Genomic DNA, 24,848 nt, shown 5'->3' with positions numbered 1-24,848 from the left:
GTATTACTTGGGAACTTGGTGTGACCTACCTACACCGAAAATGTCTCGGATTTCAAGAGTGTGTGTCAAAGTGTACATTTTTGCAACGCATAGAGCGTTTTAGGCAACTAAATTGTCTATCTAAAATACTTCATTCAAAAAAATCTGAGATCACCGATATTTTCTAAAATCCTTTTTTGTTCTTAAAATTATATTTTTTTCAGAGTAGGATCTTAAACTCATTTTTTTATATTTTCGAAGGAAAGTTCAGATAATTTTTACTAAGATATATTGATTCATAAGAAAAAGGTTCAAATACAGTTAGGTTTTCTTACGCGGGGGATACATGCCTCGTGAAAAAACCATGTTAATTCAAAAATCCGCTTGATAAACCGCTTTAATTCAAAAATTCGCGTAAAAACCACGTTAATTTGAAAATCTGCATAAATAACCTTTTAGAGAAAATCCGTGTGAAAATAATCTGATCTATTTAAATGTTAATCCAGATAAATTGCTCTATGACCTACACACCCACAATGTTCGATTGAATTCTGCTAGAGTGCTGCAAGCTCAAAGAAAATTAGTACCCACCAGGGAAAAAAACGCCAAAATCAACACCCATACTTAATAAATTCATACCTCGATGATTCCTTGGCGAATTCCCAATCTTTGGCTACCAATGAACCCGAAATAAATTCTTATTTATTAACAACATATAAACCTAAGTGAAACAGAATATCATAAAAAGTTCTACGCGTTGCAAAAATGTACACTTTGGCACACACTCCGGAAATCCGAAACATTTCCAGTGAACCTTGGTCACGTCCAGTTCTCAAGTAACACTAGGAAACTAGGACAGTTTTCCAGTAAAATGAAACCTGTTTTGTCAGAATTGATTCATTTTTCGTGTAGTTTTGGCCACTTAAAAATTGACAGAATTTTGCCTGCTTCAATTATTTCCCTTATTATACAACCTTCAAAATAAACTTCGGCTTGAAACAACTCCGTAGAAAGCACTCTCGGCGTGAAACCCGAAGACTTTCCAAAACAAACTGTTTAACTCGTCCGGTTGTTTGATTTCATTTGCAGTATCGTAAGATTTGTCATTCAAGGCCTTAACACAATGGATACGTTGCGGCTGCGTTTGCGGCAATTTGACAGTTAGCCCATACATTTACTGTCACATTGACGTCAACGCAACGCAACGTATCCATTCTGTTTGGGCCATCACTGTCTCTGTTTTTAACAAATTTATATAGCAAAATTGCATTTGTCGAATAACGTTTGCGGTAAAAAAAAAATCAATCATAGTAACCCATGAGTTAGCAAAAAAAAATTGACAGCCCTATCAGTCAAACTCTAACTGTGATGGCGTAAAAAGTGAAGCTACTCCGTTCAGAAGTGTGCGCGTTCAAAGAACGGTACCCCGCCGCGTCAAAAACGGGCATCGTGCGGCACTTTGTGGACCCCGGGTATGTCGGTTTTGGCATCTACAACATCTTGACACTATTGGACAACGATCAGAGCATCGAAAGAAAGCCCGATTCGGGACGGCCAACGACCCTGAGCGACAAGAAGCTTCCAAGGATGCTGAAGAGGAAGACCGAGGGAAAAGTGGCTAAATCGCTGCGTGCACTTGGCAGAGAGATTGGTGCGTGCTCTAAAACAGTGAAAAAGCATCTGGAGAACATGGACATACATGTAGGAAGCGGCAGTGGACTCCACTGGTCTTGGAGCTGCAGGCAATGACGCAGCGACAGCGGTTGAAGATGGTCAAGTCAATTTTCCCGGCGAATCGCGACGCGGCAGTGGTATTGGACGACTAGACCTATCTCACCCTGGATGGCAACGACTAGCAGGGCTCTCCGTATTTTTCCCCCCCCACGAAGGAAGTAAGCATCGAGGTAAGGTTTATTTCACAGACCAAGTTCCCCAAGAAGGTGCGGCTGTTGCTGTCAATCAGCGAGAAAGGGATGTCAAAATTGCTCTTCTTTCGCTCCGGGCTGGCCGTGAACGGGGAAATTTATAGTACGAACAGGGTTGCCACATTTAAATCTGTGTTGTTTTAACATAAAAAACTTTGTATTTTTTGAGTTTTTCTGGTACATAAACGAAATTTTTAGCTTAAAACGTGTGAGGAGTTGAAAATATGTTCAATTTGCTCAATATTTAATGAAATAAAATTTGGATTGTTTTTTAAAATTAATATCAATTTCGAAAAATCTTTAAATCTGTACTTTTCGACGAAAATCTGTACTTTTCAACGAAAATCTGTATATCTGTATATACAGATTCTGTACCGTTACTTGGGCCAAAAATCTGTAAAATACAGATTAATCTGTAAATGTGGCATCCCTGAGTACGAAGTGCCTGACAGAAGTTACGTCGTTCATCTATCTATCTATCTGTCAAACTATCTGTCAAACATCGTGTAACCAACATATTCGGCAACATGGCGTTTGTTTTGGTTTTCGTTCTTTTTGTTAATGAAATTGATCGATGTGAAAAATTATAAAACCGGAACGTTTTTAAATCAAAACTCGCAAAACCGCGAAAAACTTTCATGAATGTGTTATGTAGTGATTTTTCCCCCATTATTGTTCATAGTTACAAACGTCATGGACCAACAAACGTCATGGACCAGAGTTGATCTGCGATAATGCACACATACATGAAATTTGACAGCAGTGAATCCCCTCTGAGAAATACCATAAGCGCGAAGACACGGTGTTCTGGCCAGATTTGACGTCGGCCAACTATTCGTAGCGATCGTTGGAGAAGATGGAGCGGCTGAATATTGATGTGGTACCGAAGTCGGCGAATCCGCTCAATGTCCCCCAGCTGCTTCCCATCGAGAATTTCTGGGCAAGTTTGAAGCGCAAGATCTATTCCAACAATTTTGTCTCGAAAACGGAGGAGGAATTAAAAAAAACGAAGAGAGCTTAAAACATGGGTACACGCACGTTTTCGTCCGCCATTGCGAATGTTCCGGTTAACTGTCGAAAGGCTGCACGCAAGGACGTAATATTTTTTGTGAGGAAGCTAACATGACAACCTTCCATGGGAAATTTATCCAACTCAATTATCTATCATAGTTTTTTTTCACCGCCATCTGAAATCGTTGTTTTTCATCATCTGAAAAAAAATTTTTCACCGCAAACGTTAGCTGTCAAATTATCGATACTTATCGATAATATCGATAAAAGTCCCGGAATTATCGATTGTTATCGATGTCCGTTCTGGGCGATATTTCCCATCACTTTGAGGCTGAGCTGACACTCGTTTGCTTTGCGAGAACGGAGAGAGAAGTGAAAGTGACGTTTGTAAGGGCTGTGTAGGAATAATGGAAAGGAATAATGGAAAAATACGTGCAATATTTTTTCATATTTTTTCGAAAGAAATACCATCACTCCGCGCATCTAGCCGCGCATAGTTATTACAGGAAATAATCTTGCCGCCAAACATTAGCTTAGAAATATTGTTGCCATTGATTCAAACAATGCCTGTTATTCCAATCGTTGAAGAATTTGTCGATCAATTGATACATTTCCAATTTATTGCAAAAGAATGGCATATCTTACCAGAAACAAACATATAAAATGTTTTGTAACATGCTATATTTTGGATATAGCTGTTACTTCTGTTATTTCAAACTTTTAAAGATGTTGTCTTGAAAGTTCCAACTTTTTTACAGTTGACGTAATATATCACTAACCCATGGAATATTTTTAAATGCTGGCAGTCTATGAGTGTGTGAGTCACTATGCTGTCACCATCTAGATTCAAGGTTGGTTCGACTTCGTTGTGTTCCTGATAGTAAATACACGTGTTGTACAGTTTTAGGTTGATTTTTTAGTTATACTCGGCCAAAAACATGAAGAAGGACAAAAAGGTAACCAAAAAACAAGTCGCTATGACCGCTGAAGTCGTCGATAAAAAGTACGATCTAATCAAAACCATAAACGAGGACGAAGACGTTGAGAATTTATCGGCTGAATCTGATGTCGAAGTGGAGGTAAACAATGCTCGTACCGTAACATCGCGCTTGCTTGATTTCACTTCGCCTTTTATTTCAGTATCAGCCAACTAAACTAAAAAATCAGAAAAAGGGTGATTTCGACGGTAACTTTAAGTTCGTTTCGTCCGTAAGCGAATACAACCACGACACTTGGGATGACCTGATGAAATTTGTTAAGAAAAAGAACCGCGGCAAGGTAGACGATAAAATCGCACACGTTATAAAAGGACGTTCCAAGGAGAAAGCCGATATACTTAATGGGGGAGATGATGATCTAGATCCCAGTTCGTACAACAATGAAGTCGACTTGTCGGACGATGAACTTAAGCATGACGTTATGAGGGTGAAACCGAAAAAGGGCAAAAAACGAGAAATTGAAAATGGAAATAATGAAGTCGAAATTGAAGATGACGATGAGGAGCAAAAAGATTTTTTCGAGGAAGTTAAAAACCACGACGAAATATCGTCCTTCTATCAGATGAATTTATCTCGTCCGCTGATGAAGGCTATCGGAGTTCTTGGTTACATTTATCCTACACCGATTCAAGCTGCTACAATTCCTATAGGTTTACTGGGCAGAGACATCTGTGGTTGCGCGGCGACTGGTACTGGAAAAACAGCTGCGTACATGCTGCCGACTCTAGAGCGTTTACTGTACAAACCGGCATCAGCACAGGCGGTAACCAGGGTGCTTGTTCTAGTGCCAACGCGTGAATTGGGCGCACAAGTATATCAGGTTTCCAAACAGTTAACTCAGTTCACAAATATTGAAGTTGGAATCGCTATCGGTGGGTTGGATGTAAAAGCGCAGGAAGCGGTACTTAGAACGAATCCCGATATTGTCATCGCAACACCGGGTCGATTGATTGATCACATAAAAAATACGCCTAGCTTTTCGTTGGATTCTATAGAGGTCAGTATCGGAGGAGGTTTGAACATATTAATTAGTCCAACATGATGAATATTATCCTTGCGCTCTGAGTTATTGTCAGGATGAGCAAAAACAACGATAAAAATTGCTGAGCAATTTTACATCGATACTGAATAATTGGGCTTCTACTATGTCACCGAGAGTAAGAGAGCATCTAACGGACTTTTTCCCAATTTTAGGTGCTAATATTGGACGAAGCTGATCGTATGTTGGATGAATATTTTGCCGAACAGATGAAAGAAATTATTCAGAGTTGCAGTAAAACACGACAAACTATGTTATTCTCTGCAACCATGACGGATCAGGTGAAAGATTTGGTAGCAGTTTCACTGTCGAAACCGGTCAAAGTTTTCGTCAACAACAACCAAACGGTAGCGTTCAATCTCCGACAGGAGTTTATAAGAATTCGTGAAGGGCGTGAATCTGACCGTGAACCATTATTGGCCGCGTTGCTGTGCCGTACCTTCCACGATCATTGTATGGTGTTTGTTCAGACGAAAAAAACCGCCCATCGGTTAAGAATTCTAATCGGCTTACTGGGCATTAAAGCGGGTGAATTACATGGCGACCTAACACAATCGCAGCGTTTAGAATCTTTGAAACAGTTCAAAGATGAACAAATCGATGTTCTCGTGGCGACTGATGTGGCTGCTCGTGGGTTGGATATAAGTGGTGTGAAAACTGTTATTAATTTTGTAATGCCCATTACACTTGAACATTACATTCATCGTGTCGGTCGTACTGCTCGTGCGGGTAAAGCCGGTGTTTCTGTCTCCTTGGCGGGAGAACTGGAGAGGAAGATTGTAAAAGATATCATAAAAAATGCTGTCAATCCTGTTAAGAATCGCATTATTCCACCGGAAATTATAGAAAAATATAGGAATAAGGTCCAAGCATTAGAAACGGAAATCGAAAAAGTACTGCAAGAAGAAAGAGCTGAAAAATTGTTGCGTCAAACTGAAGAACAGTTGAACAAAACGGAGCAAAAACTAAAAGGAGTTGTAGGTGGCCCAAGGTAACAAATACTTAACTATTCAAAATATCATTTATAATTATTTTTTTTATTTCATTTTTTTACAGTCGTGAATGGTTCCAGAGTCGGAAGGATCGAAAAGAAGAAAAGGAGCGCCTTTCGTTGAAGTCCGACACGGACAAGGAGAACAAGAAAAAAAGCAAAAAACGAAAGCGGGGTGAAGATAGCGATGACGAGTTCGACCCGGTCAAATTTCAGCAAGCAAAAATGCAAAAAATGGCAAAGAAAAAGGCAGAAGTCAATAAAACTCCCAGCCAACTGGCGAAGGAGCGTGCCCTACAGGAGCTAACGAAGGTGTCCCTGGTACAGGCCAAACTTTCGAAAATTAAAAACCGGCCATCGAGAGTTACTGCCACCGGGGAAGAGCGCATGGGTAAAGGAACGGCTGAAAAGCCTGGCGCTAAACGTAAAGGGCGACTGTCCCGTTTTGAACGAGACCTTACCGATATCAGCAAAAAGGGAGTTAAAAAGCTGAGGTTTGTTTTTTTTTTCTTAAATCGAATCCTGCTGCTTTATTCAAGTATTTTTCCTTGCAGGTATGATGCAACCAAAAAGCAAAGGATGGATAAAAAGGGGAAAGGAAAGCCTGACAAAGCGAAAATTAGCGTCGATAAGTTCCGTAACAAGAAAGGATTGAATAAGCAGAACAAAGGGAAGTCTTTCGGACCGAAACAGTCGAAGAAGGGAAAACGTTAGATTAGAAAACAGTTGTTAATATAAGTATTATTAACAAAAATAAATTGTTTTCACTCCTAAGGTTTTAGTTTTCAAATGATATTTTCCTTTACTATGAGCGACTTTCCTCTAATATACTGTGGTCATTGTCTTTTTTTTTTTTTGACATGGGACTACGCCATTTTTTGTTTACAGTGATGATTCGCTCGTTGGATGTTCGTTAGTTGAAGGTTCGTTAGTTGGGTGTTCGCTAGTTGGGCTGTCACCCAACTAAAAAGCACTCTAATGTCAGAATTCAACGTCATTCAAATGCATTTCAGGGGTCCGAAAAGTGAAAAAAGTTGAAGAGGTTGTTTATAAGACACGACCGCAGAGTTAACGTAGAATACGACAGCCTGTCTTATGTCAATATGGGTATTCATGTCGACCTCGTAAGCAAATACCCAGCCGTAAAAATACTCACCTCCATTGACGAGTAATGGAAGATACACAGTTTACGGCTGGGTATTCGTATACGAGCTCGATGTAAAGACCCCTAATGTATTTCTTGGAATAGGTTTGGGAAAACACACAGTCTCAATACACAGAGTCTCAGTCGAACCACCTTTGAGTTCAGACGCGCTTGTGTAGCGCTCCTGTAAATATTTTTATTCATTTTAACTTTGTTTCAAACAATTCTATTGACCCGCGCGCGCTCTTGTGTCAGTGATTTTAAGTATATATTCAACACCGCGTAGTAATCGATTGCAATTTTTTTTCTATACCGTACCGGCGCGTAACGTACACACTTAAAAAATTTCGCCGAATCTTGGCATTGTTTGTGCCGAGATTTGGACAGCCGAGTGCTCGGCAACCATCTCGGCTGAATCTCTTTTGCCGAGAATCTCGGAAAACCAATATTTGACAGATGTCATTTTATGCCGAGAATCGCGGTACACAGTTGACTGTGCTCTCGGCAAATCCAGCCGAGAAGCGGCAAACCAGTCTAACGACCTTTCGGTTATATAAGCTGAATGTTCGGCACAGTAAAGAGCCGTTTTTTCAGTGGAATCCAATCGCAGAGAATAGTTTTGCTGTGAATCAGGTAGTTTTCTTTCAAAAGATAAATTATAAGCTCGATAAGTTTTAGTAAGTAAAGAAATTTATTCATACTAAATCTTGAATACTTATCTTTATCTTGCTCGCCAGTAGGGCATTGAGCTAAACATCTAATCTAAAATTACGTCTAATGCCTATCCCTAAAACAAATAAAATATTGTATTCACACGATTTGAAACTACACTTTTTAAGTTCCAGCCACTTCCCCCTAAACTGTACTACATTTTTTTCTGCTACCGGATTGTAAACACTTGTAATTTGCACAAATTTCAGCCAAACTTGTATCCGATTCCTGTTTGCTCACCCGTAACACGCATAAATTTGCACTAAGAAAAATGGCGGCAACTCGTTCATGAGAATGACAGCTGTATTGCCGAAACACGGCAACGAGTAAAATTTGTGCCGAGATACCAGTAATGTTTTTGCTGACCTCGGCATCAACAATGTTTAACGATAAATTCGGCAAAAAATAGAGACGAGATTCGTCAAGCTTAGTTTTTTGGACGAAGTCTCGGCAAAATGATCTGACAACTGTCGGCAACCGGCATTTTTTTGCTGAAATACCGGTTGAATCCAAAGTTGCCGAGTGAACTCGGATGTTTTTTTGCCGAGCTCGAGATCCAGTTTTAAGTGTGTAAATATAAAATGCATTGCTGTGTAAAAACATGCAGTATCGGCGACGATCGCTTCCTAAGGAAGTGTGAATTTTGCTCCAAATATTTTCACGCGGCATGTATTGGAGTTCAACGGCACCAGGAGAATTATATCACGCGCTTCATGATACCACTGTGCGAGGAGTGCCAGCATCATCTGAAAGCTGGAATTGATACTAGTAAGGTGCTAAACGATCAAAAGGAGCTGATAATCTCAATCAAAGCCCAAACTGAAGCCAACTCTCAGATTGCTGCTGAACTCAAAAAGCTCAATGCAATGGATGATCTGTTGGTCATATGGAGCACCAGCTGATGGAATCCGTGTCAGCGATAAACCAGAACACAGCAACAAAAGTCGATAGTGCTGTGTCCACATTATCGCTTGACATGGAAACCAGCAAAACCGCGAAGAATTCGGAGCTCATTGAAATTAAAAACCACATCACGAAGCTTCTTGATGTATCAATGGAAGCTACAAGGGACCGAATTGAAGGATATGTCACAGATCTCACAACAGACCTCGTTGCAGATCTAAAGCGAATTAGTGATAATTTAGAAAACCTAGGTAGCCTCCAAGGGACATGAAAGTGCACTGTAACGAAAACAGTTCTGTGCAATCCCGCTCCACAAAGGAGGCTCTAAATAAAGTTAGCGGTGATGTTTTATTTGAAGTAAAATCACTCAGCAATGCGATTTGTAGTCTGGAAGAAAACATTAAAAATACTCGATCGCAATCAGAGTCTCCTCCTAGCTTGATGGAAGAGTTACTTGATCAATCAGCAAAATTAACAGAAGGTTGGCGAATGCTCGGATCAAAAAAAGTGTGGCGTGCTGACTGGACAGATTACGACAAACGTAAGTTGCGCCGCGTTCAGCAGCAAAAGGCTAAAGATAAAGCCATAAAGCAGAGAAAAGCCAATAAAAAGTATTGGAATCTGAATAACAAATCCAACATTACACGTAACCGCACAAGTAATTCGGTTTATTCGCGTTGAAAGAGATTTCGGAGGCTGTTCGCACCTACGTGAACTCTCGTATATAATTGTCAAAATGTGCGTGATGACAAAAGCAAAAATATTTCCTTCTTTCTTTTTCGCACGCAGAAACCAAACGAATATCAGCAACACCGTCAACGCCAATAACAACCGGAATGATCTACCCACACACAGCTATTACAACTACAACACCACCAAAAATATTGACAACAGCAACATAAACCACAACGTACCTTCATGTAGTTACCAAAATTGCGACAGTACGAGTATCAATCAGACCAACCATAAACCTGTAAACAATTCTCTCTCGGATAAAGAGCTACTAGCAGCTGCGAAAACAACATTTTCAAAGCCTCCGGTACAAACACAGCATGGTATTAGGTTCCAACGTGGTGAAGTACTGAATCCATATCCAGCAGATTGTCAACTTCCACAAGTAAACCTGGTTTCTGCGATAGGGCGTTCCGGTACTTCTCCAATTACAACACTCGCCGGCGCTGCTTCAGTATCAACGTGCAACCATTTCGAAAGACCGTTCTTACCCCAGGGATTACGTCATCAACCTCCGCTGCAAACGTAAACAACACATCACGTTCCCCGGCAAACATGTGTCATGTTTCTTCACAACGATCAGCTGGAGGTGAGTGTAACTCTTGCCGCCAACTTCAAGGGCCTAATTTTCTTCTGTATTGACGCGCACCGATAGTGTAAGCGGAAACTTAACGAGTAATTCAAGACGTGGCTCTGAAGAGTTTGTAATTTATTGCCAGAATTTTAACAGAATGAGTAGTTAAAAAAAATTGATATTCTTAGTAAAAAGATTAGTGGTTGTATTTATTCAATCATTATAGGAACGGAAACAAGTTGGTCTGAAAGTATAAAGAGTGAGGAGGTTTTTGGAAACAGTTATCAAGTATTCAGAAGCGATCGTGATATTTTGTTAACTGATAAAAAATCTGGTGGCGGTGTACTAGTAGCCGTTAAGACAAAGTTCGATGCAGAGTTGGTCCCAACGATGAAGTATAAAGAATTTGACGATGTTTGGGTCAAAACTGTATTAAACGGTCAATGCCACATTTTGGCATCAGTATACTTCCCTCCACAATTTGCAAAAAAACAATATTATGAATTAATTTTAGAAACCGCCAACTCAGTAATTTGTAACTCTGACCCGGAAATTAAAATTCATATATACGGCGATTTCAATTAAAAAAGATGCAGACTTCATCAAGGACTGCGATAACGAATCACTGTTGCTTCCTATAGTAGGAGATAACGAGGCACTACAGCAAATTTTCGACACGACCAGTCAGTTAGGATTATATCAAGTAAACGCAATACGAAATGAACTGAACTGTTTTTTAGATCTCTTGTTCACAAACTGCACTGAAGATTTTAGCGTAGATAAAGCCGTTGATCCTCTATGGAAAAATGAGAAATTTAATACAGCCATTGAGTATTCATTGAACATAGATAGCACTAGATCACGTCCCAATGATTTTAAAAAAGCTAATATAACAGAAATCGACCGTAAACTCAGTGTAGTCGACTGGCAATCACTTTTGCGAGGCAAAGAGGATATTGAAAAAGCCGCGAATACGTTTCTCCCTCTATTATACGAAATTATAAATGATACAGTTCCTAGGACGAAAAAACGCACTAACTTTTGTTTCAAAGATCCCGTATGGTACACGCAACAGATCAAAAACTTGAAAAACAAAAAACAGAAAGCCCATAAAATGTACAAACACCATAAATGTGAGACCAATCTGGAACGATACAAGAACATATGCAGCGAACTAGATGCAAAAATCTCATTAGCTTATGAGAATTATAACTCTAGGGTAGAAAGTAATATCAAATCTGATCCAAAGCAGTTTTACCGTTTTGCAAAGGAAAAAATGAAAACTAATAATTTTCCATCACGCATGCATTTTGAAGGTAACGAAAGTACCGAGTCTCAGCTTATTTGCAACCAATTTGCGAAATTTTTCCAGACCGTTTACAAAAACCCGGATGAAAATAGAGATTTTAACTACTTCACGCATTTACCTGAATGTACCAATAGTGTATCAGTTCAAAATATAACTGTTCAAGAAATATTAACATCATTAGAATCCCTAGATGCAACTAAGGGTGCTGGGCCAGATGGAATTCCACCATCTATGCTAAAAACATTTGCTTCTTCTTTTGTAAAACCACTGTTTTGGCTTTTCAATCTTTCAATCAAAACAGGTGAATTTCCTTCCATGTGGAAAAAATCATTTCTCATCCCGATCTTAAAGTCAGGTAAACGCTCTGATATAAAAAATTATCGCGGCATAGCAATCATCTCTTGTATTCCGAAACTATTTGAATCAATCGTTAATAAACGAATTTTCGAACAGGTGAAAAATAGTATTACAATCAACCAACATGGTTTTTTCAAAGGAAGGTCCACAGCTACTAATCTATTAGAATTCGTTAATTTCACACTCGCTGCAATGGATAGAGGTAACTACGTTGAAACATTATATACCGATTATAGTAAAGCTTTCGATAGAGTCGATATAACATTACTGATTTTCAAACGCATTGGACTAGATAACCAACACGTGAAATGGATTGAATCTTATTTGACGAACAGAACACAATTTGTCCGTTTCAAAGGCCATCTCTCTGATCCAGTGAAGGTAACATCTGGAGTTCCGCAAGGATCACATTTAGGACCCTTACTATTCATTTTGTTCGTTAATGATGTAACCCTTTTACTTAACCAGATCAAAATTTTAATCTATGCCGACGATATGAAATTGTATATGGAGATTAAAAACCAGTCTGACCTCGAATTGTTTCAGTTGCAGATCAATACCTTCTATACTTGGTGTCTGAAAAGCTTACTTGATATAAATATTAAGAAATGTAATGACATATCATATACAAGAAAACTTTCAATGCAAACTATGAACTATTACATAGGCCAACAACTTGTAGAGAGATGTACCAAAATGAGAGACTTAGGAGTGATCCTCGATTCGAAACTCACTTTCGTGAATCATTATAACACAATAATCAACAAAGCCAACAGTATGCTTGGTTTTATTAAACGTTTCAGTTATCATTTCAAGGACCCATACACAATAAAAACCTTTTTTTGTGAGCTATGTTCGATCAATATTAGAGTACTGCAGTATAGTTTGGTCCCCATATCAAGAAGTTCATATCAATCGTATTGAATCAGTTCAAAAACAATTTCTGATTTTTGCATTAAGAAAACTCAATTGGGCATCATATCCTCTCCCTTCTTACGAATCTCGCTGCATGCTTATTAATATCGAAACTCTGAAGAAACGACGAGAAACAACCATGATTACCTTTGTAAACGATATGATCTCACAACGTGTTAATTCACCAAATCTGCTGGAAACTCTTAACTTTTATGCTCCTTCTCGTTCTTTAAGAACGCGCAATATTTTTACTATTAATAATTACCGGTCACTGTACGCCAAACATGGACCAATTAACAGCATCATGAACGCATACAACAAACACTGCGAGATTATAGACGTTACCATGTCCCGGAGCGCATTAAAAAGCGCATTACGTGCTAGAACTCGATAGCTTAAGATTAACGTATACATTCGAATTGTAGTCTACATTGATTGACGAAATAAATTTAATGGGAAAATTGGGGTTAATTAATTTAATAGTCTTTTTGCTCCAGATGACGTTTACCTCTGTAGCCGGCACCGCGGTTTCACTTGCTGCCGTATCCAAAACAAGAATGAAATTGAATTGTTTTGTGGCTCTCTTTTGTATCAAGTTGCACTAAGATATCTTAATTCAGGCAGTGGCTACGAAGAGGCTATAGACAAGGGCAAATAGTGCATTCTTCATCTATGATATAACAGTTCAAATAACAATTTTCTTCATTTTACGATAGCGTAGATAATTTTACAACTTATTGCTGCAATTAGTAAGACTTGCGCGAAAAATTACGTGATTCAGGCTCACTAGCTCAGAAATTCTTCAGATAAACTTTGAGGTTAATTGTGTTTGTCAATGCCATTTATTGACATGTGAATATTTCAACATGGCAAATTTTTTATTTAGCTTTTGATGATTTACAGTGATGATTAAATTCTACATGTGGTGATTTATTAGCAATTATGTGTATATGAAAATTTCAATCGCTACACATGCTATGCGCGGCAGTATACTGCTAGCCACACACGCTATATAGCAAGCCACACATATAGCATATATAGCAAGCCACGCACGCTAGCTGCACGTTATATAGCAAGCCAAACACGCTATATAGCAAGCCACGCACGCTATATAGCAAGCCACGCACTCTAGCCACACGCTCCATAGAAAGCCACACACGCTATACAGCAAGCCACGCACGCTAAATACCAAGCCACACAAGCTAAAGACATGCACAGACACGCTAGACATGCACACGCTATACAGCAAACCACGCACGCTATATAGCAAGCCACACGCGCTATAAACATGCACACACGCGCTACAGACATGCATACACGCCATAAACATACATACACGCTATATAGCAAGCCACGCACGCTAACCACACACCTTATATATTAGGGACATACGCTACAGATATTCACACACGTTATGTGCACACGCCCTATATATACATACGCTGGATGATGGTGGCTTCTCAAACCACCTGGCGGTGCGAGCAGGGATGCCACATGTACAGATTAATCTGTATTTTACAGATTTTTGGCCGAAGAAACGGTACAGAATCTGTATATACAGATATACAGATTTTCGTCGAAATGTACAGATTTACAGATTTTTCGAAATTGACATTAATTTTTAAAAACAATCCAAATTTTATTTCATTAAATATTGAGCAAATTGAACATATTTTCAACTCCTCACACGTTTTAAGCTAAAAATTTGGTTTATGTACCATAAAAACTCAAAAAATACAAAGTTCTTTGTGTTTAAACAATACAGATTTTTTTTACAGATATTTTTGTTCCAGATACAGATGTTCAGATTTTTTCAAGGGAAAATACAGATTTAAATGTGGCAACCGCTGGTGGGGTCCAACTCAGATCGAAGGGAAGCCAAACTCAAAGAGGTAGGAACTGCAGCTAACCACTACCACCGCCGCTGTTACCCGCTGCTGATCCACTTCGCCTACTGCCATCGGTGTTGATGTTCGCTGTTGTTGCCTGCTGCTAGTAAACTGTTTTGCTTGAGGAGAAACAGGCTCTTATATAGCCCGAAGAGTGCATTCCCGGCTAACTAGGTACTCCATTCTGTCGTCAGTTTTAGGGGAAGGCAGCAAGCGACCAATCAAAAGTCGACATTTGCGTTTCGACAATGTTCAACAATTTTCAATATTACAATAGTTTGAACAATCAGATTACAATTTTTGGCATTTGGACGGGTGCTTAAATGATTTTCCAATCGATTGCTGCAAAAATGTCAGAAATCGGTTGGAAACTGGGGTGACATTGCGCATCTCGTTTCGAGCAACTCGAACAAAACTTAAATGATCGCGAGGGGGGAGGCGTATTGTTTCTTTTTTCGTGTTTTTTCGACTTTGCGGGTTAGATGAGCCGCAGGACAAATGACAATGACAGCTCCTCTTAAGCTTAAAGCATAACTGGCAGTATGGGACCTACTCGAAAATAGCGAAAATCGTTCGAATCGAGCTGCGCAATGCAACCCCTGATTGGGTTTTAGGGGCCGTTCAATAATTACGTAAGCATATTTTTCCACTTTTTAAAACCCCCCTCCCTCCATTGTAAGACCTCGTAAGATTTTTTTACAAGGTGTTAGAAAATTTTTTCATTCACTGTTCAGTTATAGGAGTGACAATGAATGATACGAGTATGAAAGAGATGGGAAAACTCTCCGCCTATGCGAATTCGTTACTGTAATATTTTAGAAACGCAATTTCCACTTCCGCATTTTTATTCGGGCCAAAATTTTACTATGTAAACAAACCCGCGACAACTGTCAAATCTCTTCTTCGTTTTTTTGTGACGTCATCGTGCAATGATCTATTGCTTTTTTTGCAGTTGTTTTCGAGCAAACATTGACTCGAAAACAAATGCTCGATTTGTCTAGGGGATAGACAACTTTATTTTAGGCTGATTTATTTGATATTTATTGTTAATATGTCACGTTGACATCTCACCGACGCCCAAAAATGCATTGAAATATCGAATATTGGAAATATTTTGCATATCCCAATAGTGTTTTGCCCCTAGAGATTTTTTTGACGTTCATAATAAGATTGCCTTGAGAACCCAATTAAAATCTTCATATGTAAAAATACATTAGAATTTTTTTTTTTCATTTCATTTTGATTAAAAAAACACCAAATTCAAAAAAATCATTATCTATAAATAACAATTTGATCGTTTGATACATTTTTTGTGCGCATCTAATGCGATTCTCCGAAAAAACACAGAACAGCAGATATTAATGTTAATTGATATTTACCAACCCACTGCACATGACCTCCCTGCAGTACTGTTTTGACGTCTCGGATTTTGACAGTTTGATCCCGATTTCACTGCTTTTTGTCAGTCTACGATTTACACCCAAAGAGGATAGTCGACTTTTCATTTCGTTTCTGTTACGATTGTGTATTAGTAGTAGTGTATGAAGATAAAACCAAAACCAAAGCAATTGGAGATTTAAAGTTTTCTTTTTAAAGAGAAATAGTGCTATTCCAGTGATGCATACGTTTAGTGAAACCGGTACCGGTGTTCCTGCGTTCCTGGCCAAGCTTTGGAGACTGGTGGAAGATCCCGAAACGAACGATTTAATCTCCTGGAGTACCGTAAGTTTCTGAGTGAAAAAAGTTGGACTGAGGTTCGTCGCAGTTGTAATTAGAAAATGGCCGACTTGTTTTCTTGCACAGAACAGGTTTTAGAAATTATTAGATTTTTCAGTGTTTTTGACGAAAAAATCACACAAATTGCTGTAGTATCTTTTGTTTGATCGATTCTGCTGCTTTCTGGATAAGCATGAAATATGCTCGACTTGAAAATTTCATAAGTTTAATAGCTCTTTACTGCGACGTCATCACTATGACAATTTCGTTCGTTCGGTGCTGTCTGTATTTGTTTACTTCTGGTTTTTCTATTGAACAGCGACTAAAAAACTGCTGGTAGTAATTATCATCTGAGAAAACAGAGCAGATAGTTGATTGCGGGTATTGCTGTACATTGACCGGTAACCTCGATCTACCGTAAAAAGATTGAGAAATTTTTTTCGAGCGTATTAAAAACTTGATATGGGAGGCCCCCATTGGGAACTGCTGCATATTTTCAGTTTTCTTATTTGCGTATGATGCAATAGAGAGACATATGTTTAAAATGAGCATTGGTTTTATATTATTTTGAAAGTGGACCTTTTTTGCATATTGTTTTTTCAGAATCTTTAAGCTCTCACTTGGGCAGTCGTTTTCTCGTCGTCCTTGTAACTTTTATTATGTAAATTTCGTCGCAATGCTGACTTTCTAAACTAATTCATTTCTATTTTTAGGATGGCCGATCATTTATCATCCAAAATCAGGCTCAGTTCGCTAAGGAACTGCTGCCGCTTAATTACAAACACAATAACATGGCCAGTTTTATTCGACAATTAAACATGTGTAAGTATTTTTGATGTATTTAGAACGGTAGCTCTTTCATGGCATTTTGTTTTAGACGGATTCCACAAGATAACGTCTATAGACAACGGAGGATTGCGCTTCGATAAGGATGAAATGGAATTCACGCACGCTTGTTTCCAAAAGGATCACCCGTACCTGCTGGAGCATATCAAGCGTAAAATTGCAACCTCAAAACAGCAGCCACCGGAGGATAAAGGAGGGTTGAAGGTTGAAGCCGTTAACCGAGTCTTTACGGAGTTAAAAAATATGCGTGGCCGGCAGGATTCGCTGGACACTCGATTTTCTGCCATGAAGCAGGAAAATGAAGCCTTATGGCGTGAGGTGGCTATTTTACGCCAGAAACATCTCAAACAGCAGCAGATCGTCAATAAGGTACGTCAATTGTTGCGTCAAATATGCAGCCGGATTTTGACTGCTTCATAACTAAATTTTATTTCCTCATTGATAGCTTATCCAATTCTTGGTCACAATCGTGCAACCATCACGAAGTGGTCTTAGTTCTATGGGAAATGGCAACAATAAACGTCGGTTCCAGCTTATGATCAACGATGCGCCCCAGTCAAAGGTAGGCTAAGCAATGAACCGTTATTTATTTTTAATTATTAATTTTATTCTGTTTCCGTAGGTGAAGAAAACCGATAACAATGAAGGTGCTACCATTCAAGAGTTGGGTGAGGCACTAGAGGAGGTAGCCTACGAGAACGAGCAAGAGTTAATGTGAGTATAAGTGCAATTACACATTAAATTATTTAAAAAAAAAACTTGATATTTTTGGTTAAATAGCAACGAGGTGAAACCCGGTTGTAAAATACACAGAATTATAATACGCAGTAAAGTCAACTTCTCGCTAGTTACTGCTTCTTTCACCATAAGAAGTGAGCAAAAGTAAAATAGGCGTGATCCACAACCTTCGATTTTGTTGGATCGAGTTAGTGCATAGTTCCAAGCGAAGCAAAATTCGACCCACGTGTGTTAAAAAACGAATATTTCATGATATTTTGCTTCACCTAGAACTCCAAACATAAAATTGAAAAAATAAATCTTACCAGCTTGCTTTCGCCTTTGTTTATTACAGAAGTTTTTTGAAATGTGTTTTTTCACAATTTCGACTTCGTTTTTGATAATTAATGATCAATGAACATTTATTAATGAGTAGAGTGATAGTGGCGTGTACTTTATTGCCTAAATCTCGACGCTAATTTTGTGTATTCGTACATGTTTCCAGCGGCCAGGATAAGAATGAAAGTGAAAAACCTACGTCTAGTATAAGTGTGAGGAAACCGCGTAGTTCGAAAGTTTCGATCAGGTAATTTTTTCACCTTGTTCGATTGGCTTATTTTCTGTTGTAATTGTTTATTATTCTACGATCTAACGTAGTTTGTGTTCTAACCATAGAATCAATTACAGTTTCAAATCCATACTAAGTGACATGTCCTTAGTAGCACATACTTGAACTATGTTTTATTGTTTTGTGGGTACTTTAATGGATTTAAAATGTTTTTTTTTTGTCCTTGAAAATCTTACACAGAGACATATCCTAAACTATTCAGCGTTAATGGTTAATTAGAAAACAATAACTATGATTAGGTAAAGAAGAACTGCAACCCTGTGCCTTTATAGAGGAAAGGTATAAATGCCAAAGGTTGCATTTTTATGCGCGAAACAATATACACTATTTATGCCAACCAAACATTACTCTCATTTGTACAAATAGCGAATATGTCAGTGATATGTTCAACCCGTTCATCCATAACAGGACATCCGAAGAGCCGGAGGTAACTTCTCCAAGTTCTATGAATGATCAGTCGCCTTACCATCCAGACAATGTGGACGACATTGTCGAGGAGATTGTTATCTCACCGACCTACAAACCTCGACAGCGGCCGGTTGGTGTTAAACAGGAGGAACCCGATTGCTCGGCGATCCTATCTGACAGTCTATTGCAACTCACTGATGGGAATGTTGGTGACGGAGAGCAACACGTTGAATATGATAACGATAATTACTTAGTGGATCACGTGGTGGATGAGATCGACCCGAACGACATCCAGCTGTACAACGATACAGACATGCTGAACACGCCACTTGTCATTAAAGAGATACAAAAACAGCAACAACTGAAGCAGAAGCAAAACGGATCCCAACAACAATCAGTACAGCAAAAGTCAATTGGTAAAGGACAAAGTTTGCTGAAAATGAAGAAAAATGGTCTTGCGAATAAAGTGCAACAGAAAAGTTTGCTAAACGCAAGCCGACCGACACAAACGGATTCAAACATGTTAACTCGAAGTGGTAAACGTACGGCCACCAGTGGTAAGCAGATAAACTTACCGACTGATGATACAGGTGCCATAGCTGGTTCCTCTGGATCTGTCACAAACGTCACGACAAATACCGAGTCCTTGCCATCATCGCACGTTGGTTATGGCGTGAATGATTTCATCATTAATGAGGTGCCGGTGGACATTTTTGACGACAGCAGCAACGTGGAAAAGAGCTCTCCCATGATCGGTGCATTCAACTTCGACGGAGGGTTTTATAATCCCAACGTTAACATTAACGAGATCAAGGAACGACAGCAGCAGTCACAGCAGCAGCAGCAGCAACAACAACAGCAACAGCTGACGGAACCAGCGGAAGTGCTTACACCGAATACTCTGTTAGCTGACAACGGTAACCAGCCTAATAATGACGAAGAGTTACCCAATGCTGGTGCACTGGCGCGGTTTTCTAGCAACGAGCTTGATCGGTTGCAATCACTGTAAAGCAATGGTAAGATTGGTTGCGCGGAGAAATGCTAATTTTTTCTATGTTACAGCTCCGAATATGGACAACACATTGATGCCGTTCAGACGGATTTAGATTCGTTGAAGGACTTACTCAAAGGAGAAGGCTACCAGCTGGATGCTAACACGTTGCTTGGGGTAAGTTGGTAGTTGAAGTATTCATTTTTTTGTGTAGTTTTGTAGAATAAGCATTTGAGCAATAACATGAATCTGCCGAGTAGTAGTATGTAGAAGCCGTGAAAACTCGACCATTGATTGCACAAAGTACAAACATTTTTCGCACAATTCAGTATATCCACGTGAAATTTCTTCTAAAATTCGTAAAAATATGAAAATTTAAACATTATTTAACTCGATGTCAGTGTTTCCACTAAGCAGGATGCCAGCTGTTTGAACACCTCCATACCTAGTACGAGTTGGTGCAGTTGAGTCATATTATCTAGATACTACCAATGAGAAAGTAGCGATTCACAATCGTATTTTTTAGGATTATAAAAATAACGTGGAAATCACTTAGCTATTAAATTATGTTATCTTAGGAATAATGCTGTTATAATTAAACATTTTAACACTGATGTCAGAACGGTTCAACGATTTTTCCGTTCATTTTCTTGTTTCATAAATATTTTTCAACTTATTTGGTGCGTACAATTGCATTTATATATGCCTCTTCTTCACTATAGAAAATATTTATATTGACGATTTGTAAGAAGTCTAGCCTTAATCGACAAATTAAAAGATTGTAAATCAATAGCACTTTAAACGGAGATAGTTTTAAAACAATTAACGAATACCAAAATAACTGATGGTACTTCCATCACAACGTAAAATTAATCTTCTCTTTCCCATCGTTTTGAAAAGGTGGGAACGAACCTAAAATTATTCAAGTCCCATCTACAAGTTAGAATTATTGCTTCGAGTGCTGTTTGCAAGTTTTCTAGATGAAAAGGTAAATTAATGCTCTGTTATCCCACACCTTTTATCTTGGTACACACGTTATCTTTCTAAGAAGCTACTTTCGTCAAACTGATCCCAGTAGAACCGTAGAACGAAACCAGGCATTGAATATGAGACTTCAATTCTGGTTTTTCGAGCCAACACGAAGCCAAGAAGATTTACGCATGGTCGATATTTGCCGAATTATGAATTGCTGAATTATTTTAATAAAATAAATCTGCTATCTTGTTAAAAATAACCTGAGAACTGTCTGATGCTCTCGAGTCCCGCGTAGATTTGATTTCTTTTTGCATGCAAACAATAGTGAAGGTTGTCTTTGTGAACTTTGTTTTTTTTGTTTCTAGTTTGCAAAACTTTTCAACGTTCTGGTTTCTAAATCACGAGTTGTAATGCCATGATTACTGGATAGAAATCCTTTTTGGCATAGCATATTGTTTCATTTCAAGTTTCATTGTTAATTCATTTACTTTTTTCTTTTCTTCTTCGTAAATGGTACAAACGCTAAACTAATGAATCTAAAAACATGAAATAAACACGAAAACCTATGCACATTGATGCTACTGCTGATGTTGATGACTACTGAATATATTCACCGAAAAAATAAATCACTATTATGATCTTATAATACAAATAAAAAAAAACCCTAACTTGCGTTCAAACTATTTAGACCTCAAGCGGAAACACAGCACAATATGGCAGAGTATTCTTCTCGCCTACGACACCGTCTACATTCGATATCAATAAGGTTAGCCACTACTCAAAATATTTGCCTGACTGTCGTCGCATTGGATCTCATTCAGAAAAGAAAAATCTGCCATCATATAACACCTCAATTTGTTAAAAAAAAATCCTAAATTAATTGTTGAAAGAAAGAGGTATTATCTGTCGTAAGCAGCTTTCTAAAATCTCAAACTCAAAACAAACTCGCAGTATGTTGATAACTTTTAACTTCCCACCGAATTTTGCAGCTTTTTAGCGGCAATGAAGACATTATGGGGTACGATTTTCCGATGAACCTTCCGGATATGGGCGAAGCACAGCGGAAGGCCGGTGGAGAGAATAGCATGGCGGTTGCTGAAACCAGCGGAAGCAGCAACTCGAACGGTAAGTACACTGTGTAGGTTTAGCAATTTAACGGGGGTTCATGATTTTTGTGAAAGGGATCAGAAACCGGGGTTTCTCTTTTAAGATTGAAGCAGTGAGATTGCTGGAAGAATGGTCTGTTTCAGGAATGGGTGCGATTTGATAAAAAAAATCAAATCAAAGCTTTTAAAATCTTAAAAAATCAGAAGTTTAAATTTTGTGTGTTCTTGTATGAGTAGATGGATGTTGTTCGTATGGGTGAGTTGGAGAATGCAAACTATCGCTAGAGAATTTTAAACCTGCGATGTCTATTGTTCATTGATGTTCGAATCGATTGTTGAAATCGTAAAAATTTGAGCAGCAACTAAAAACATTATATTCTCTCGTAACTGCGGACAGCTTAACCAACAGAATGGTTTACACTATGGAAGATACGCTAAGTGTGTTTTGATTTATAGTCTGTAACCATTCTACAACCATTGGAAATTAAAAAAAAAATGTCTCAATTTCTATCTAAACTGGGTTGCAGTGATATCTACAGTACGAGACAGCACAATCGAACGCATTCTTCCAGCACACGTAAGCATTTCAAGACTCAAGCAATTTTTCTCGTTGCTCCTGCATAGTTAGTTTTTTTCTAACTAAAGTAATCAAAGGCTGAAATTTAGTGCCTCACAAGGAGTGCATGGTTTACTGTTAGTTTCATAGTGGTTTCATTGTGGAAGTAATTGTCGCTAACGTTTCATTGGACCAGAGCTGCTACCCATTTATGAAGTAAACCGAATAATTAACTATAACTTCTCTTCACAGGAATGTCTGTAGCGACGTTAAAAAAATGTGGTTGAAGAATGGTTATTTGTTAATAGGTTGTTAAGCAGGTTTAACAGGCAAACCAAAGATGAATCATGAGTGGGAAACCCGTAGAGGAAAGGCCAGCGAATGAATGTATTCAGGTATCTATCTTTACTTCGTCGGTAATGAAGACGACGGTGGTACTGCTGAATATTCAAACTAGAGAGATATTCTTGAATTGTGATATCTTGATAGCCTTCTGCAGAGCGAATGGGATATAGTGACTCTCAGAGTGGTTGGAAAGTATGCATGCAAAATAGTATGAATGGAAATTTCTGATAAAACGATTCACTTTCTATTAACGTATATTTTTCTTTGGAACCGGCAAGCCTTCGGTGGCAATGTCCGGAAGGCACTCGATAACGAAGTAGCGTATGTTCTTTTGTAATAAACAATCATCTATTTCAGGTCAAATATCACCCACTGCGACAAATGGTTCGTCGAATCGACTCATTACATACAAAGGAGCACCCGGAGGCACCTTAATGGGTGAATATGTAGATCTGAATGAACTGCTTAATTTGGAAGGCGCTGACGAGGAGGAAAATTCTACTGTAATTTAAGCACATACTGAACAACGTTAAATCTTTTTAGTCATAGTGTGTTGTTTCGTTTCACAATTTTGTTAGTTTTTTCTGCTACTAAATATCAGTAACCTGTCCTGATTGGTTGAGTGTGAATGCAATTTCACGATGAATGGATGTTTTCTGTTATAATGTTGAACGTATTATGTCAATAGTGGAGCAGGCTTGTTACAATTAATCACAACAAATATAAAGTCCCTTATACACTTGCAAGTCACATTTAACATCACATCCGATGTAAGACAATTTACTGGCCTTTTAATTTTCAGTGATCCGCTAAGTACAGGATAATTGAAAATAAAGGGCGAACGAACAAATAAACAATTATGGATCCACTTGAATAATGAAGTTTTTGGCACCTTACATGATTTGGAAGAACCAATCTACGATACTATCTTGTTTGAATACTATTATTTAAGTATCATATTGGGTGATTAGTGGATCGGATCTATTCATTTATGATATGTAATCCAACGTATTTCATTTTTGTCAGCATGTCTATGAATCAAAATTTAAGCATTGATATAAAGTTGTACCTGATTAATTTGCGCTGAGAGCGAGAAAAAAACACAGATATATTTTCTGGCCTAATGATGGACATATGTAACGCATTTAGTTTGTAAACCCGATGGCCAAAAAAAAAACTACTAATTGAATGAATTTTGAGAACTGCATTAGAGCGATTGATTTGATTTTATATACGAAAAGCGCAAATTGAGGTATGAGGAACGTTTTTACGCATGATAGGAAACGAATACAACTATGGAATACTCTGTTACTAAGGCAAGTTGTTCTTATTTTGGCGGATAGAACGAAAAGAATTTCCAAGGCCAAAAATGGAAACCATGGCCAGAACAGCAATCAACAGCGTCAGCACAGTAAGAGTTACTGTACGTTTAAAGACAACCAGAAGAAATATAAAATTGCTCACGGCCCATAGAAGATTTGCAGCCCACAGGCGGCAGGGGGGTTCTCCGAAACCAGAAAGTACATCAAACGCAAGTTAAATATGTCATTATATTGTAAGCTGTGATGGGTAAAATGTTAACGGTGATTTTCCCAGCCTGCCCTTTCAGGCAAGTATGCGTCTAATGCAAGACTTCCTCTCGGTGATGATTTCAACTGTTTCAGCCAATCTCCGTCTACAAGCTACTGCAACGATCAATTCGTAAGCTCTGATTGCGACCGATTCTCTAGTGTCAAACCTGTTCTATCGACTCATTCCTGTTCTATTTATTCTGCAACTGGGTCGCGCTGTAGAAAGTATTATGGAAGCTCTCCCAACCCAATCGAGCTATTCGCAGCCTGCGCTCTTTACAGTCGTCCTGTCCTGTAGTTGGCTGTGGTGCTGGAGTCTTCCTATCTGTAACCGCAGGCGAGTACTTCCGTTATTTATGTAACGAACCCTCGGTACCTGGTGCATCATTTTTTAGCCAATTCAACTTGCAGTCAGACGCATGCATTGAGAGATGTTTAGCCGATAACGATGTGCGCATTTACTACCAAATGGTCATGGACCATTGCACAATGGTCCAGAAACCAAATTTAAG

General features: G+C 38.6%; 2 protein-coding genes across 9 annotated transcripts; both read left to right on the top strand.

Moving 5' to 3' along the window:
• The first annotated feature begins 3,775 nt into the window (after positions 1-3,775).
• On the top strand, positions 3,776-6,717 carry LOC129721768 (probable ATP-dependent RNA helicase DDX27). Its single transcript, XM_055674694.1, has 5 exons — positions 3,776-3,994; positions 4,056-4,910; positions 5,108-5,943; positions 6,009-6,437; positions 6,498-6,717. The coding sequence occupies exons 1-5, from the start codon at positions 3,854-3,856 to the stop codon at positions 6,655-6,657; spliced, it is 2,421 nt and encodes an 806-aa protein (XP_055530669.1). The 5' UTR covers positions 3,776-3,853; the 3' UTR covers positions 6,658-6,717.
• Positions 6,718-15,941: 9,224 nt separating this feature from the next.
• On the top strand, positions 15,942-24,080 carry LOC129722843 (heat shock factor protein). 8 transcript variants are annotated; one of them, XR_008727663.1, is made up of 12 exons: positions 15,953-16,199; positions 16,907-17,015; positions 17,071-17,408; positions 17,485-17,601; positions 17,662-17,753; positions 18,262-18,342; positions 18,751-19,797; positions 19,855-19,960; positions 21,447-21,524; positions 21,748-21,883; positions 22,673-22,815; positions 23,123-23,259. XR_008727663.1 is itself a non-coding variant. In XM_055676629.1 (11 exons), exons 1-11 carry the CDS (start codon positions 16,095-16,097, stop codon positions 23,275-23,277), a joined length of 2,364 nt encoding a protein of 787 aa, XP_055532604.1. In that variant the 5' UTR covers positions 15,942-16,094; the 3' UTR covers positions 23,278-24,080. The 8 variants fall into 8 exon arrangements, 6 of the variants coding, with proteins under 6 accessions (XP_055532604.1, XP_055532606.1, XP_055532609.1 ...); XM_055676629.1 differs by lacking the exon at positions 22,673-22,815 and having other exon boundaries at positions 15,942-16,199; positions 23,123-24,080; XR_008727664.1 differs by lacking the exon at positions 21,447-21,524.
• Positions 24,081-24,848: the final 768 nt, after the last annotated feature.

Source organism: Wyeomyia smithii, chromosome 2 (genome assembly GCF_029784165.1).
Source record: "Wyeomyia smithii strain HCP4-BCI-WySm-NY-G18 chromosome 2, ASM2978416v1, whole genome shotgun sequence".
Lineage (NCBI taxonomy): Eukaryota > Metazoa > Arthropoda > Insecta > Diptera > Culicidae > Wyeomyia > Wyeomyia smithii.
This window is presented reverse-complemented; position numbering and strand designations above follow the sequence as displayed.